At 50.3% G+C, this 15,679-nt stretch overlaps 3 protein-coding genes and 1 non-coding gene across 4 annotated transcripts; 1 reads left to right on the plus strand and 3 right to left on the minus strand.

Annotated features, from left to right (window-relative positions):
* Positions 1-8: 8 nt before the first annotated feature.
* On the minus strand, positions 9-751 carry M431DRAFT_223654 (hypothetical protein). The gene has a single exon (XM_024913581.1). The coding sequence runs from the start codon at positions 277-279 to the stop codon at positions 106-108; it is 174 nt and encodes a 57-aa protein (XP_024771295.1). The 5' UTR covers positions 280-751; the 3' UTR covers positions 9-105.
* Positions 534-4,146, minus strand: M431DRAFT_497896 (hypothetical protein; the record flags this gene model as incomplete). The annotated part of the gene is made up of 5 exons (XM_024917644.1): positions 534-745; positions 814-1,734; positions 1,801-3,459; positions 3,520-3,600; positions 3,663-4,146. The coding sequence occupies 5 exons, from the start codon at positions 4,144-4,146 to the stop codon at positions 534-536; spliced, it is 3,357 nt and encodes a 1,118-aa protein (XP_024771296.1).
* Positions 4,147-12,957: 8,811 nt separating this feature from the next.
* On the plus strand, positions 12,958-14,250 carry M431DRAFT_533072 (hypothetical protein; the record flags this gene model as incomplete). The annotated part of the gene is made up of 2 exons (XM_024920882.1): positions 12,958-13,253; positions 13,461-14,250. The coding sequence occupies 2 exons, from the start codon at positions 12,958-12,960 to the stop codon at positions 13,948-13,950; spliced, it is 786 nt and encodes a 261-aa protein (XP_024771297.1). The 3' UTR covers positions 13,951-14,250.
* Positions 14,251-14,317: 67 nt separating this feature from the next.
* Positions 14,318-14,407, minus strand: M431DRAFT_t149. The gene has a single exon. It is a non-coding gene; the product is annotated as a tRNA-Pro (tRNA).
* Positions 14,408-15,679: the final 1,272 nt, after the last annotated feature.

Consider the following 15,679-nt stretch of genomic DNA (forward strand, 5'->3'; position numbering starts at 1 on the left):
AAAAGATCCATGAAAACAAATACGCATTTCAATTCAAATACTACTGATTGATGACCTGCTCAATAGCAGCGCCGTGACCAATCGTAAAATGGAGACTCATCAATATTATAAACCATTCATGTCCCAACTCTTTCTCATTCGTGCCACGCTCCAGGGCTCGAATCTTTCTAAGTAATGAGGAGCTGCCTCATACAAGGGGCTAATTGACCAAAAAGGAAAAAAAAAGTAGTAGAAGGGGTATATCGACACGATCAAAGACATGTCTGTTCTAAATAACATGCACTGGCTGAATGCAGCAGACAGATATCCATGTCAGGTAAAGACGCAAAACATCAAACCCATTGGTTGGTTTCCCATGGGCTGAGGCATTGGATGCAACTCCGATTCCGACGCCAGCTAATGTTGTGAAATGGATAGAATGGCTTAAATCTCTTACGCAAGATAAGTGTGAAGAAAGGTTAGGTTAGAGTTACGCATCGGGGTGGTTATAGGGGGAAGGGTGAAAATGGGATAGGCTTCATGACAAGGTCACGTCAAATCGTAACGCCGCCCAGTGGGAGAATCTTGCTCCTGTCTCCGAGGAATTGGGCTCGGTAGTCAATAATGCCCTGGCTGATGGTTTGGAAATCCTTGACTTTGCGGTTGCGAAAGTCTGTCAAGAGATGACGTAACCCGTTGATGTACTCGTGTTTCTTCTGCTCCTCAAAGTCGCCGTGAGCGCCGAGCTGGAGGAGGATTTGGTCATCTGATCATTGTTTTTTTATGTCAGCGTTCTCTATACATCAGCTCAAAAGAGCCTCGAGATATACATACCCGGAGCTTGCATGCTCTCGAAATGTTGAAACTGGCACTCTTTGCCCCTCGGACAATTGCTATTTGCCAGCTCATCAGGGCACATCTCCTGCTTCACGTCTATTTTATTGCTGTATGTTAAAGAGCGAAGACCGCCAGCGACGGATTGGGAATACTCTGGATGGAAGCGATATGCGCGAAAGTATCGAAGGGGCGATTCATACGGTACAAAAGTGGTCTGGAGGGTATCAGAGGCTGGAGCTGAGGCCGGAGCCGCCAGTGCCTCACTTACTTGGTCAACCTGATTAGCAATTAGATATAATGGTCGGTCGTTCGCGTGCAGGGCAACGTCTACTTCTCTTCCACTTTCAGAAGCCGTATCCTGTTCAACTGTCGATATCTGTTGCGTGGCAATAGCATCTGTCGTATGATCTGGATCTTGGAAGCCACTGGGGCTCGTTTCGGGGATTGAAACTAGATCAGCCGGTGCGGGACTAAATGGGGTTGACGCTCGTGAAAGATTCTTTGAGGAGCTAGATACTTCAACATCTGGAGGCTCGTAGTCGTCAGATCCGTCTTCAGAGTCTGCATTGTCGGAATCGCCACTTTCCGACATGGCCACGTCTTGCGCTTCATCTACTACTGTTGTAGTGTTGCTGTCGTGTGTCGACAGGGCGCTCTGGATAGCCTCTTGATTGTCGTTCTCAGCGACTGCAGTTATAGCATTAGCGGCTTGGGAATCGGTCGGTAGACTTTGCTCAGCCTGCGCCATCAAGGGCATACCGGGCTGTTGCTCTTCCCGTGATTCCTCGGTTTGATGTACGAAAGCCTCTCGGCCATGTTGAGAAGCATTATTGCTTTGAGGAGATGTGCTCGCAATGTCCATTATGTCTGTTAACGGAGAAGAAGGACTTGGTGGTTTAGAAGGAGTCTGAGCTTCATCTGAGAAGAAGATTAGTATTGAGAGCAAAATCAAGGTCGTATTGTAGCATGCATATTATGGCTTACCTTGCCGCTCTTGCGTTTGCTCACTGTCTGACTCAATGCCAACATCCTCCTTTAATTTCTCTTCTTCTTCTAGGCTTTGTTGAATTTCGCGTTGAATGTTTGCAACTTGAGCCTGCAACAGTTGCAGCTTGAGTTGTTGCTCTCGACGGCGAGCTTCGATGGCGGGAAGACGCTCGCTTGCCGCCCGCGATCGACTACGTCGTCGTTCGTTTACACTCAGGGGACTCGAATCTAATAACTGATGCGGCACTCTGGGGGATGGGCCCGATACTGAGGGCGTTGAATGAGAAATTTCTCCAGGTTCAATAGATAGTGATACAGGTAAAATCGTATCCTTGTTGGCAATGGCTGTCTCAAAACTGCTATTGAGAGAATCACCATTCAATGTTGGTAGAGCCGGTGAATCTGGTTGCGACTGCTTTGCCTTCTTACGAGCCTCAGCCTCTGCGATTCTTCTTTTCATGTCCTCAATCTTCTTGGTCATGCTGTCCAGGTTATTTCTTGCATGATTGTCATTGCCGCTGCCAGGCGGTGTTGCCAGTGGGCTCGAATATTGCTGTGCTGCAGCTGCGTTGTCTGTAACTGATGGGATGCTGCGCATAGAAATAGAAGTCTTCAGGTTTGGATTTGGCCTCGTAGCTAGCGACACCACCTTCTGCTCAGGAGAATCAAGATCCATTTCAGTATCATCTTCATCGTCGCTGACATCAATGAGGAATGGACGAGATCTTCTGGTCTGGCCGAAAGGACGTTTGAATGGCCTCGGGTTAGAATCCACCACACTCGTAGAAGCTGGGCGTTCCAAATTCGATATTTGTGCAAAGTGCGAGGGCTGTGGCGTAGAGGACAGAAAAAGTCCAGGAATGGGGAGGGAAAACGGTCCATTGGGGCTTTCGCTTTGGCCCGGCGTATGTTCCCGCGAGGCAGATCGAATGCCACTGGTGGACGTATCGAAGGAAGCGGTGGTCGTGACATTGTCCTTTGCTTGGTGGGTTTGGCGAGAGAGAACGTCTTGATGAGGTCGCTTTTGTCCTCGCGCCTCAAGCTCACGAGCTTTCCGCAGAGCCTCCATCTTCTGATATAAAAGCTTTGATTTCTCAGACTGTGTCTTTGCTGAGCCTTGGGGTCTTGCAACTGGCGTATGCGAAGAGGGCGTTGAAGCTGGTACTATGACGGGTGCACGGGCAGGAATTGAAGCCGAGGTTGAAGAGGTGCTTGGCTTTGAGCTTTTCGCAGCTAGGAGTCGCGCAATGCGATCCTTGCGCTCCTCTGACTTGTCTTTCACCGGTGCGCTGGCAGGCTTCCCTTCAGCACCGGGATGTCGTTGGTTGCTACCGGTGGATAGAGTCTCATCTTTTGTTTCTGTCTTTGCCTTTTTTTCCTGGCTAGGATCGGTAGTCGTGATGTTATCTGGCAGAGCCATATCGAATCCCAGCTCGTCAAAGAGGCCACCTAATAACGACTCGTCGATTCCCTCATCAACGTAATTTTGATATCGTACGTTTAATGGCCAAAGCCGCAAGATGGCATCCTGAGCCTGTTTCCGTGCCGTAGCAACGCTCTTGACAGGTGATGGGTTGGCTGCGGTATGGTTCGGTCCGTTTGTTTTGGGAGACAGCTGTGATGGTTTTGCAGGGGCAATATTGTTCGAATGTGATTCTGATGTTGAATATTAGTCGCTGAATCGATCTTGCAATATTTAATGCTGGTTATGCTCACCATGAGGAGAATCAGTCATCGCTTGATGGTCGATTTCTTGGGGGGATAGGTACGGGGAATATGAACCTGATCGATCTCGACCTAACGCTTGATTAGCAATCTTGAGAGAACCGTTTGTTAATCCGAAGTATGCGATAACATACCAGCAGAAAAAGCGGCTGACGGGTCAACAGCGACTCTTCTGACATGCGCAATGCCGTACTCAGCTGAGTAGTAGCCCCCATTTCCGTGTTGATTTGATACGTCGGCGACAACCTCAGCGTCTCTTGGCTCATAGGCGTCCTCGACTTCACCTTCGCTGACCTCTCCTTCCTCGCTCATATCATTTTGTTGTGAAGGGCCATTTCCTCCAGTAGCAGGGGGCGCCTGCCCGAACGAATGTTGCTGGCCTGCCCAGGGAGCTGGCCACTGTGCCGCATTTTGCGAAAAATTCAGGCCTAATCCGGGAATCACATTGTGCGGATTATACGGATCTCTGGAGGCCGGTTCGCTTTGTACAATGTTTTGCACCGCGCCGTTTGGATAACTGTGAATCGAAGCCGGGTATGGGGGATACGGCTGATGCCCATATGGAGCCTGTGGATGGTAGCCATGTAATGGGTCGTACCCATAACCTGATTGAGCCATCGTCGAGTCCGAGGGAACAACCCGTGGGACAAGCTCAACGAGTAGCAAAGCGAGGTTGCTAACGGGGATGAATTGTTGAAGCTGGTTGCAAGCGCATGCGGGGGTGGTGCTGATAGCTTGTAAAGGCCCTTGACTGGGGTTATTTGGGAAATCGATATCGAGGTCGAGGTCGAGGCAGCAAACAATTCATCAAGGCAGGATGAACCGAGCGACGGCGGAAGCGGAGACGCCTATCCAGGACGGAAGAAAGAGAGCACGGCGCTGAATTATTCCTGAGTTGCTACACGGATGAAAGAAGCCTGGCGCATCAGACCAGCTACCTTTTTGCAGAGTGTGAATGAGGGAGGATTGACGCGATGATTGCCATGTGGGATGAAAAGGTAATTTCGTTTGGGCAAAAGAGATCAGCTAGCTGTGGTCGAAGCGGTGCTATTCTTTCCTGGGACTAGTGCCCTGATAATGGTTGTTATCGCGATTGCTTGAGTCACGTGAAGCGCATCTGTTTACTTTCGCGGGGTCTCGCCCCAGCAACCAGGGTGCTGTAAGCTGCATGGATGTATACATTCACGGAGCTCCCCCCAGTTGTCACCGCACCGCATTGTTGATTTGTGTTTCTATACGTGATGCTTTAATTCTGGCGGAAGTGCCTGTGCATCTTTCTTGTACTATTTCTTTTCTTTTCTATTCAACTTTCAGCAACACATCGTTCTCTCTCTAAGTTTCTATTTGGCTGCCTCCTATTCAGCGCGACCGAAAGTTACGTTACGGGCCAACATCAACCACTGCATTGTAGCATATCGGTATGAGTTGGCCTCAAAACCTCAGTCGATAATCAACAATGTCTTTCACACCTAATGGCTCGGGGCCGCGGCGGAGCAATCCGTTTGCGAGAAACGCCTCTCCCTCACAAGCAATGCCCTCCTCTAGGCCAAAGTCAGTTCTCTTCGCCTCGCCCACGAGTTCTCCCAGCGTGTCGACACCGCCATCTACAGCTTCTACGGCCTCCATGGCCTCCACAGCCTCGGTTGCACGACCTCGAACCAATAGCTCTTTTGGTAACAATAGCTCTTTTGGTACAGCCATTGCCCCGGCTGGCATAGTGGCAAGACACCATCGAACCGACTCAAGGGCTGGGACGAGCTCGAACACAAACACCTTTGCCCCCTCCTTCATCAAGGAAGAGGAAGATTTGAGACGAGACCAGGATGCTGTCAAAAGCATTGAGGGCGAGAACGACTTTTCTGGCAAGCGATATGTCTGGCTTAAGGACCCTCAAGAAGCTTTCGTGAAAGGTTGGGTCATTGAGGAATTAGAGGATAACAAAATCTTGGTACAAACCGACAGTGGAGCTGTAAGTTATCTCCCTAGCATGGACATGGGCAAATTATGCTAATGAAGGTATAAAGCAACGCGAAGTTGATGCCGAGAGCGTTGATAAAGTGAACCCCGCCAAATTCGACAAGGCAAACGATATGGCCGAGTTGACCCATTTGAATGAGGCGTCGGTCGTTCACAACCTGCACACGCGGTACCAATCGGACCTGATCTACACTTATTCAGGCCTCTTTCTGGTTACCGTCAATCCATACTGCCCTTTGCCGATTTACTCCAACGATTATATCAACATGTATAAAGGTCGAAGTCGAGACGATACGAAGCCTCACATCTTTGCCATGGCTGATGAGGCGTTCCGTAATCTGGTCGAAGAAGGTCACAATCAGAGTATTCTAGTCACTGGTGAATCTGGTGCGGGAAAGACAGAAAACACCAAAAAAGTTATTCAGTATTTGGCGGCGGTTGCACAATCCGAGTCTCCGATCAAGAATCAATCCCAGCACACAAACCTCTCGGAACAAATTCTTCGCGCCAACCCTATTCTAGAAGCGTTTGGCAATGCCCAAACAGTGAGGAACAACAACTCGTCGCGATTTGGCAAGTTTATTCGAATCGAGTTCAGTCGAGATGGCGCTATTACTGGAGCATTTATCGACTGGTATCTACTCGAGAAGTCCAGAGTCGTAAGGGTGAATGCGCAGGAGAGAAATTATCACATTTTTTATCAAATTCTGAAAGGAGCAGATCCCAAACTTAGAAGGGATTTGCTTTTGGATGGACTGGATATCGGTGATTTCGCCTACACTCGCAACGGACACGATAGCGTGGCCGGAGTGTCTGACCAAGAGGAATGGAGTGCGCTTCTGGAAGCCTTTGAAGTTATTGGCTTCTCCAGTCAAGATCAACTGTCAATTCTTCGCACCATTGCCGCGGTACTGCACCTGGGGAATATTGACGTTATCAAGGAGAGCCGGAGTGCAGACCAGGCTAGACTGGCTTCGGACGCCAAATTGCAAGCTGCCAAGGTTTGCAAGCTCCTGGGCGTGCCCCTCGACCCGTTCCTCCAAGGCCTGTTACACCCCAAGGTGAAGGCTGGACGCGAATGGGTTGAGAAAGTTCAGACTCCCGAGCAGGTTCGACTTAGCTTGGACGCTCTCGCGAAGGGTATATATGAGCGAGGATTTAGTGACCTTGTAGCTCGAATCAATCGCCAACTCGACCGCACTGGCATGGGTCTAGAAGACTCTAGATTCATCGGTGTTCTTGATATTGCTGGGTTCGAAATCTTTGAAAAGAACAGCTTTGAGCAACTGCTTATCAATTATTCCAACGAAAAGCTCCAGCAATTCTTCAACCACCACATGTTTGTCCTTGAACAAGAGGAGTATGCCCGCGAGCAAATCGAGTGGCAATTCATTGATTTTGGTCGGGATTTACAACCAACTATCGATTTGATTGAGCTGCCAAATCCAATAGGAATTTTCTCTTGCCTGGACGAAGACTGCGTCATGCCCAAAGCCACCGATAAGTCTTTCACGGAGAAGCTCAACCACTTATGGGACAAAAAGTCTACAAAATACCGTCCCTCTCGGCTGGGCCAGGGCTTCATCCTCACTCACTATGCAGCTGAGGTCGAGTACTCCACCGAGGACTGGCTGGAAAAGAACAAAGATCCTCTAAACAACAACATCACGCGCTTGTTGGCAGCTTCGACTGATCAGCATATTGCAAATCTTTTTGTAGACTGTGCTGATTCCGACGATGATCACGGTGGACGGAGGAGCCGTGTCAAGAAGGGCCTATTCCGAACCGTGGCCCAGAGGCACAAAGAACAACTTCACAACTTGATGTCTCAGCTTCAGTCTACACACCCTCACTTTGTTCGCTGTATCCTGCCCAACTACAAAAAGCGACCGAAGCTGTTTGACAAACTACTGGTTTTGGACCAGCTCAGATGTAATGGTGTGTTGGAAGGTATTCGAATTGCACGAACCGGCTTCCCCAATCGATTGCCCTTTACCGAATTCCGCCAGCGATACGAAGTGCTTTGTCCTGATATACCAAAGGGTCATCCGGATGGCCAAGTTGTGGCCTCTCTTATGCTTGAGAGGCTCGGTCTTGACAAGGCTATGTACCGTGTTGGTCTCACAAAGGTCTTCTTCCGAGCCGGCCTTCTAGCAGAATTGGAAGAGCAGCGTGATGCTCTCATTACTCAGATCATGGCTCGATTCCAATCGGTAGCCAGGGGATACATTCGCCGCCGCGCAGCCCATAAACGGCTGTTCCGTACCGAAGCCACTCGAATTATCCAAAGGAACTTCCAGGTATATCTCGATCTCGTCGGAAATCCATGGTGGCAGCTCATTGTAAAGATGAGACCTCTCCTCGGCGCCACTAGAACTGCAGCTGAAGTGAAGAAACGAGATGCCATGATTAAAGACCTAAGTGAGAAGATGCGTCTTGAGCTGGAAAGCCGCCAGAAACTAGAAGACGAAAGGAGGAATTGTCAAGCCGAGATTGCTCGCATCCAGAAAACTTTGGAGGGCGAACGCGCCCTTGCTTTGGACAAGGAAGAGATTTTCATGCGACTTCAAGATCGTGAGGATGAATTGGAAGAGAAGCTAGCAGGCGCACTCGAAGATCAAGAAAGACTAGAAGACCAGCTGGACAACCTGATGGAGGCAAAGAACCGAGCAGAGCAAGAAGTTGAGAAATATCGTGCGCAGCTTGAACAGGCGGCTTCCCTCATCTCTAGGCTCGAGGAGGAAAAGACACGCTTGTCAGCCAAAGCAGCGGAACTCGAGGCAGCCATCAATGATCTATCTCGAAGACAATCTGAGCATACCGACAAAGAGACCGCCATGGAAGGTGAGATCAAGATGCTTCAAAGTCAATTGGCTCTCAAAGATCGAAAAGCCAAGGATTTGGAAGATAAATTGCTCAAGCTGGACCAAGATCTCGAAGTCAAGCTATTCACTGCGCAGAAAGATCTCGACGCAGCCAAAGTGCGAGAGGTTCGCCTGGCTCGAGAGAACCAAGAGGTGCACGAGCAACTTGCGGAGCTTTCGAAGACATCGACAGACTACGAAGATCTTGTCCGATCCAAGGAAAGCGAGCTGGCATTGCTGCGCGATGATAAACGGCAGTCAGAAGCCGAGCGCCGAAGCCTCGAAGAGCAAAAGAGGGCTCTTACAGAGGATATGGAGAAGAATGCTGCCAGATTCCGCGATGTTCAAGCTGAATTGGTAGCACTGAAATCCAAGCAAGTACAGCTAGAACGCGAGGCTCAGGATGCCAAAGTTTTGCTTGAAGCTCGGCTGTCTGAGGACGCACAGGCTGAGAAGAACCGCAAAGTTCTTGAGTCTCAGATCAAAGATCTCCAGGACGAGCTCTATGGGACGCAAATGGAACTCAGCAGAGAGCGGCAGTCTCGAGATGATGTCTTACTGCTCGGAGAGCACAAGTACCAGGCGCTCAAAGATGAGTTTGATCGCCTGAATGACGCAAAGATCATCATCGAGAAGGAAATGTATGTCCAGCAAGATACCTTGAGGCGGACCATGGAGGCGCGAACCTTGGTCGAAAAAGAGCGGGACGAGGCCAGAGACGAGATTCGAAAGCTTCGCGTAGCCAAAACAGAAGCGGAAGAGGCTCGCTTACAGGCCGAGATGGCTGGTGAACGCCAGGCTTCGAAGGCGGCACGCGAAAGGGAAGCCAGCCTTCGAAAAGATCTCGAAGCTGCTCAAGAGCGTCTTCAATGGTTTGAAGAGGAATGCAACAAACTGAATCGCCAAGTTGAGGAGCTAAACAAGCTCATCCTCACATCTGGAGAATTTGGGTTGAAAAATGATCAGGCAAAGGAGAGGATGGAACGTGAGCTCAACACAATAAAGAGCCGGCTTGCAGCGTCAGAAAACGACAACAAAACTTTACTCAATAAGCTGCAGCAAAAAGGCCTCGAAATTGCTAGATCCAGCTCTCGCGCAACAGAGGCCTCTCGGAGCCAGCTTCTGTCCCTTCGTGGAGAAAAGACCAAGCTGGAAGACCAAAACGCAAAACTGAACAAACAGTTAGGCGATGCTCAGCTCAACGTTGCAACTTTGGAGAAGAAGCTAGAGAAACTTCACCTCAACCTAGAAGATCTTAATCACGAGGTTGCGAGGGAGGCAAAAGCTAGTAGGAATGCGGAGAAGGCCTCTTCCAACTTTACCGTCCAACTGGCAGAAGCGAATCGACTGGTTGAGTCGGAGCGACAATTGCGAAACCAAACACAGTCTACGGTACGCACACTGCAGGCATCCATAGACTCACGAGATAAGGAGCTGGAAGATATGAGAGCTCAGATGCTCAAGGCACTCAAAATGGTTGACCCCGAGGTCCAAGTCCCCCAGACGAATTCCAGTAGCGAGAAGGCTTTGCTCAAGAACTTTGACCTTGTTCGTATGGTTGAGGAACTACAGCAGAAACTGCGAGTCCAAACCGTAGCCAGGACGAACGCGGAAAGCCAGCTGAACGAGATGAGGGCATTGAGAAATGAGAGCCCGACCCGACCAGGACTTGGAGAGTTGCATCCAAATGAGGCGCCTTTCCAAGGGTCACCTGGGGTGAAGAAGTCTGGCAAAGCAGGCCTGCATTCTAATTCCAATGGCGTGGGCGCCGGCCGGCGCTTCCATGACCCCAATTCTCAGGATCATTCTCAGTCTGACAGAGGCTTTGGCGCATCTGATATCAGGAATGGCTTCGAATTAAAAGCAGAAATCGAGGACCTCCAGAGTCAGCTACAGCTTGCTCAGATGCAGAACCGAAAACTCCAGAGCCAACTCGACCGGAACTCATCATCTGATGATGCATACGAAGACGAGGCATCAATCCTCCGAGTACAGAAGCTTGAAAAGGCCAACAATCGCCTTCACGACATGCTGGACGATTCGACTAAGAAAGTGGCTGCTTTGGAGAAGAGTATGCGAACTGGTGAGCTCTCTCTGCGAGACATCCAAACACGCTCTCATGAGGAGCTTTTGGATATCTTTAATAGCCAGGAAGAAGCACGCAAATCCCTTTTGCATAGCCACAAAGATGCTCTTGCCGAACTCACTGAAGTGAAGGCTCATTTCGACAAGATGCGCCACGATCGGGCGAAGCTGGAAGTCGAACTCCGAGATTCAAAGTCTGACCTTCAGGAGATGACTGCCGCACGCGAGCAGGAGGCTCAAAGCCGAAGCCAGTTATTGCAAGAATTCACCGATCTCCAGATTAGACTCGATGCAGAGACATCCAGGCTTGCCGACGTATCCTCCAGCCTAGAGATGTACAGGGGCCGAGCGGATGAGTACTTTAGCAAGCTTGAGCAGGCCGAAATCGCAGTTTTGAAAGCGACGAGAGCTGAGCAGTTTGCCAAGTCGCAGGCCAAGGAGGCAGAAGAAACGTACACTGAAGTCATGTCTGAGAGGCAGAGGATGGATGCTCTGATTGAGGATCTGCAAGGCCAAAACCATCGCCTTGAGGGCCGGGTGGAGGACCTGTCAACCGACTTGGACGCCGCAACGCAAGCCAGAAGGCGTCTTCAACACGAGTTGGAAGATTACCGCAATCAAAGGGCCATGGAGATTGAAGACAAGGAGTCGAGCATGGAGCAAACTCGCAAGAAGTATCAAACCGAATTTGCTACCCTGGCCAAGGAGCTCGACCTTGCTCGGGAAGAGAAGCTGTTCAAGCAAGCGGAGATTACCAGGCTTCGGGAAGAACTTGATGAGCTTAGATCTAAGTGGGATGATGAGGTGCTAAACAGCTCAACATGGTCCAAGGAAAAGGCCCGATTGGAATCTACATTGGTCGACGTGGCCTCGTCGCGTGATGAGGCAGTCACCGCGCATAACGAGGCTCAAAGCAAGATTGTTTCCCTGCTGTCTCAAGTGAGAACTCTTCGATCTAGCGTGGACGAAATCACCACGGAGCGCGACCTCCTTATCAGGGAGAAGAAGGGCGTCGAAGCTCGTCTCGAAGAAGCCAAGGCAGGTTACGATGAGCTTGTCAAGGGTGGAAGTCCATCACTCCGTGACGCTGCGGGCATGGACAAGGAAATCCTCAACTTGAAGACCAGTCTCGCCCGACAAGAGGACATTGCTCTCGCCGCCGTGGAGAAGATGCGACGCGCTGAGGCACTGGCCATTGAGATTCAGAAGGATGTGGCAGCTGAGCGTGAGAATGCTGCGGGCTTACAGAAACAGAAGACGTCTCTAGAGAAGAGTTTGAGCGAAGCACAACTGAAACTGATAGACCTTGAAACTAAGGGCTATTCGAGTGGCAGCCAGGACATTAAATTTTTGCACAAGCGCATCCAAGAGGTAGGCTGCTCCTTTCTTACTAGATTTACGGTATGTATATACTAACTACGCACCAGCTTGAATCGCAATTGGACAGCCATGAAGAAGAAAAGAACAAATCTCAGCGCTCTGTTCGAAACGTGGATCGTACCGTCAAGGATCTACAGACGCAGATTGAGCGTAAGGATAAGCAAAACCTCCAGCTTACTGATGACGTGAACCGCATGCGCGACAGGGTCGACAAGCTTCTCAAGACAATCGATGAGCTGCAAGCGTCAGAGTCGACGAACCAGCTCTCGGCTCGTCGTGCCGAGCGTGAATTGCGCGAAGAGAAGGAGAAGTGTCACCGCCTGGAGCGAGAGCTAGAGGGGTGGAAGGGCCTTCGTATGGAGAAGGGCTCAGCACCCGTGGGAAGTGTCCGAGGCCGAGGCGTCACCTGGAGGACCGGTAGTGAAGGTGAGGATTCGACACTCATTGATGTTCCCCAAAGAAACAGCAGCCTAAACAGAGCTCCTAGTATGACCAAGGGCTTTCTGTAAAGCTGCCGGAACACGAATGACGTCTGCCGAATGAAGGAGAGAAAGCGGAAACATTGATGAAGCATGGCGTTTTGCGACAGGTTTGTGGGACAGCCTTGTGTAATTGGGTATCAGGATAAGGGGCGAAGGGGGAGGGGAGGACGGTAGCAAGTCGTCATCAGCTGCAGGCAGGCTCTGTATCATATGGGATTGCCATTGTTCATGATTAAGGGGGGGAAGATGTTATGTTACATTATATAATGAGTACGATATTAGTTAATGAGAGACGGATGGAAAACAGCAGCAGCGTTTCCTAGCGAGTGTGACTGCGGATGGATGCCTGACTTGAAGTGAGTAGGGAGGCGTATCACAGGTATTACATGTTGTTGTGTATGTTGCCGAGGGATGAAGGAGGTGCAACGCAAACATTTGTAGCCGTCGTAATCGGATATTTCTTCTTCTGTGCTTTTACTGATGAGTATTTAGAGGCTGAAGCCCCTGAGATGGGAGTTGTAGATTCGAAGATGCGGATGTAGCTCTTGAATCGTGCCTCTAGAGACTCTTCAGCCCCCTATTTCTTGATTTTTGAAGACTATTAACTTTGCATCGTTGGAAAAAGAGTCACCGTTCATAAAATGGCGAGCAGCGGCAGAAACTACGACCGCGGCGCTAGATTTCAACGACTTCTTCGCCGCGACCCGATGAGGACGGGATACGTGCTCGTGTCGGAGGAGCGGGAGTCTGGATCCGAGTATTCGGGCTCGACGTGCTGCTGCTCGAGCTGTGCGTCAAGCTGCTCCAGCTCTGAAAGCAGCGATGATGAAGACGACGACGATGATGATGCGTATCTGAGCGATTGCTCGGCTTGTTGGGCGAGACGAGATGCGCTGCGAAGGGGTAGGGCTGGATGGAGGGAGGGAGATGAGGGGGGGTATGTGGGAGGGGAGCGTAGGGCTGAGGAGAGAGATGTAAGCTTTTTTTGTTTTTTTGTTTTTGTTTTTGTTTTTTGTGGTTCATGTTTGATTAAAGATTACCTAAATCTAATCTTTGGTTTTCGGATTACTGATGAGGAGATTTGATGTGTATAGCGTGCTCGGCAAGATTACCGTCATCATAATCACCGCCACGGCCAGCACAGACACGGCGAAACCCGTCAGAGAGGAGGCCAGCAGGGCAACGGCAATTCGTCTCGAAACAACAACGGTTCGCCCAACATAAACACCAACACTACGGCAACGCCCGCGTATCGCAACCTCACGGAGCGCATCTTGGCGACTACACGACGGCTTCACCAGGAGGAAGAAAACCGCCGCCATTTTCGATCGTGGATGCGCGTCCTGGAGGACGTCCAGCGGCGATCACACACGTCGTACCGGAGCAATAGTAACAGTAACGCTGCCCCTGGCGCTACTGTTGCGGCCGCTGCTGCTGCTGCTGCTGTTGGCCAGGGCTCGTCGTCTTCGGCAGCGGCAGTTGGGAGAGTTCCGCCTCGCGCGGGTGCGGGCGAAGAGGCACCGGTGAGAAGACGGACTACTCATGTGTACTCGTATCCTCCTCGCGCAGCAGCTCGCGGATATTTCATGTCCGGGGGCCGAAGCATTTCGAGCAACCGCCGAAGGAGACTGTGAGGAGTTGATTGTTTTTGAAATTAAAAAAACAGAAAGCCTCTACATACATAGTACGAGGTTAGTTTGTTGGGTAGCATCAATCAATCAACCTGCATTGATGAGACAATCGCGACCAACTAGTGACTGGCAAGAGCTGAACGATTGGTTCGTCTGATTGACCAGGGCAAAACCGCCGAGCCCAAAAGAATTTTCTGCTGGCCTTCTTATTCGTCCTTGTACGGGTGGATTGGGATGGATGATGAGTGAGCACTGACAGGTACGGATGGAGTCTGCTGCTTTTAATAGCTACTGCCTAATGAGGCAATCGCCGCGGCAAGCTGAGAGAGAAGGAAAAAAGAGAGAACTTTAGAAGGAAGGAAAAAAAGAAGGGTCTGGCCGGGGATTGAACCCGGGACCTCTCGCATATCAGCTGTAGGGTTTTCCCTAAGCGAGAATCATACCACTAGACCACCAGACCAATCAATCGCCTGATTGAGTGTTATGTAACGTTCGATCTAGTTAGAGTCTATAGACCTTTTGTTACAACGTCATTGTCTCGGAAAGCTTGTGAACTTTTGACTCTTCGAAGAAACGGGCAATACATAAGGTTGGATCCACACCCTCTACACCCCTCGTATAGAACTGAAAAAACAAGCATTTGTTTTCCCCGTCCTGGGCTAGTCTGCCGATAACAGCGGACAAGGGTCTCATTAGTATCTCAGACATTCGCAAACAGCACCCCGTTCTTTCTTTCTCTGTCTCTCTCCATTGTGCGGCATAAACAACTTGCCACGATGTCCCCCAACAGCTGGCCGTCCGACCAATCTGCTTGCAACAGGTGATGGGATGCCCTCCTGTGGTGGGAAAACAACGTGTTACCGTGAGAATGAGCATGAGGATGAGAATGAGATGAGCTCGCCACAATTAGCACGCCCTTTTGCTGTTGTCACGATATTGTTCCGACAAAAAAGTTGACTAAGCCGAAAAAGATAAGAAAGGACCCTGCTTGCTGTGCTGTGCCTGATGCGCGCGTAAGGTAGCCAAGGCATTTTTTTCTTTCTTTTTCCCTTTCCGTTTTCTTCACATGTAATACCCATACGAGTTCCTCGTACAGTAGCACCTGCGGACAAAAGGGCTGAAGGGGATCCCAAAAAATGGCGTCTTTTTTTTTTTTCCCCCAAGGGCCGTGCTCTGGAGACAGCTCGGCTTGACCAGTGGGGGCTTAGCCTGTGCCAAATAGCCCTTGCCCATGTTTGAAGGCGGCCAATCGCCCTGAGCTTGATCTCGTATCCTGCCGCTGGAGAGACCGTTCCAGATGGTTGGGAAGTCCAGGGTTCATGGGCTAGTACGAAGAGCAATTACGAGATTTGCGAGAGCTGGGCTGGCGTGAGAAACGAGAGCGAAAATGAGTGAGTGAAAAAAAGAAAGATGGGAGGAGGAGTTGCATCAGACAGGGAAGACAATGGAGGGCCAAAACAACGCTCTCCTCGCTCTGCTCTGCTTCTGCTTCTCCTCCTCCTCCTCCTCCTCCTATGCGAGTGCGCAGGAAGCGAGATGCTGTCACACCGTGTCTTGTCTCGCAGCTGTCCACTGCATTGGCTATTCCGCTTCAAGTCTTCCAAGGTTCGCGAGCTGCATAAAAAGCCGTGCGATGCTTGACATCCATATAATTCCTCGTATCAGCCCGGCGTATCCGCTGTCCGAGGAGTCCACTTTGGCTTTTTTGCAAGGAACCCAACAAGCAGGCAAC

Source organism: Trichoderma harzianum, assembly GCF_003025095.1.
Source record: "Trichoderma harzianum CBS 226.95 unplaced genomic scaffold M431scaffold_11, whole genome shotgun sequence".
Lineage (NCBI taxonomy): Eukaryota > Fungi > Ascomycota > Sordariomycetes > Hypocreales > Hypocreaceae > Trichoderma > Trichoderma harzianum.

What these genes read in the sequence shown, in the direction of transcription:
- M431DRAFT_223654 (XM_024913581.1), bottom strand. Translation starts at nt 279, where the DNA reads ATGTTATTTAGAACAGACATGTCTTTGATCGTGTCGATATACCCCTTC.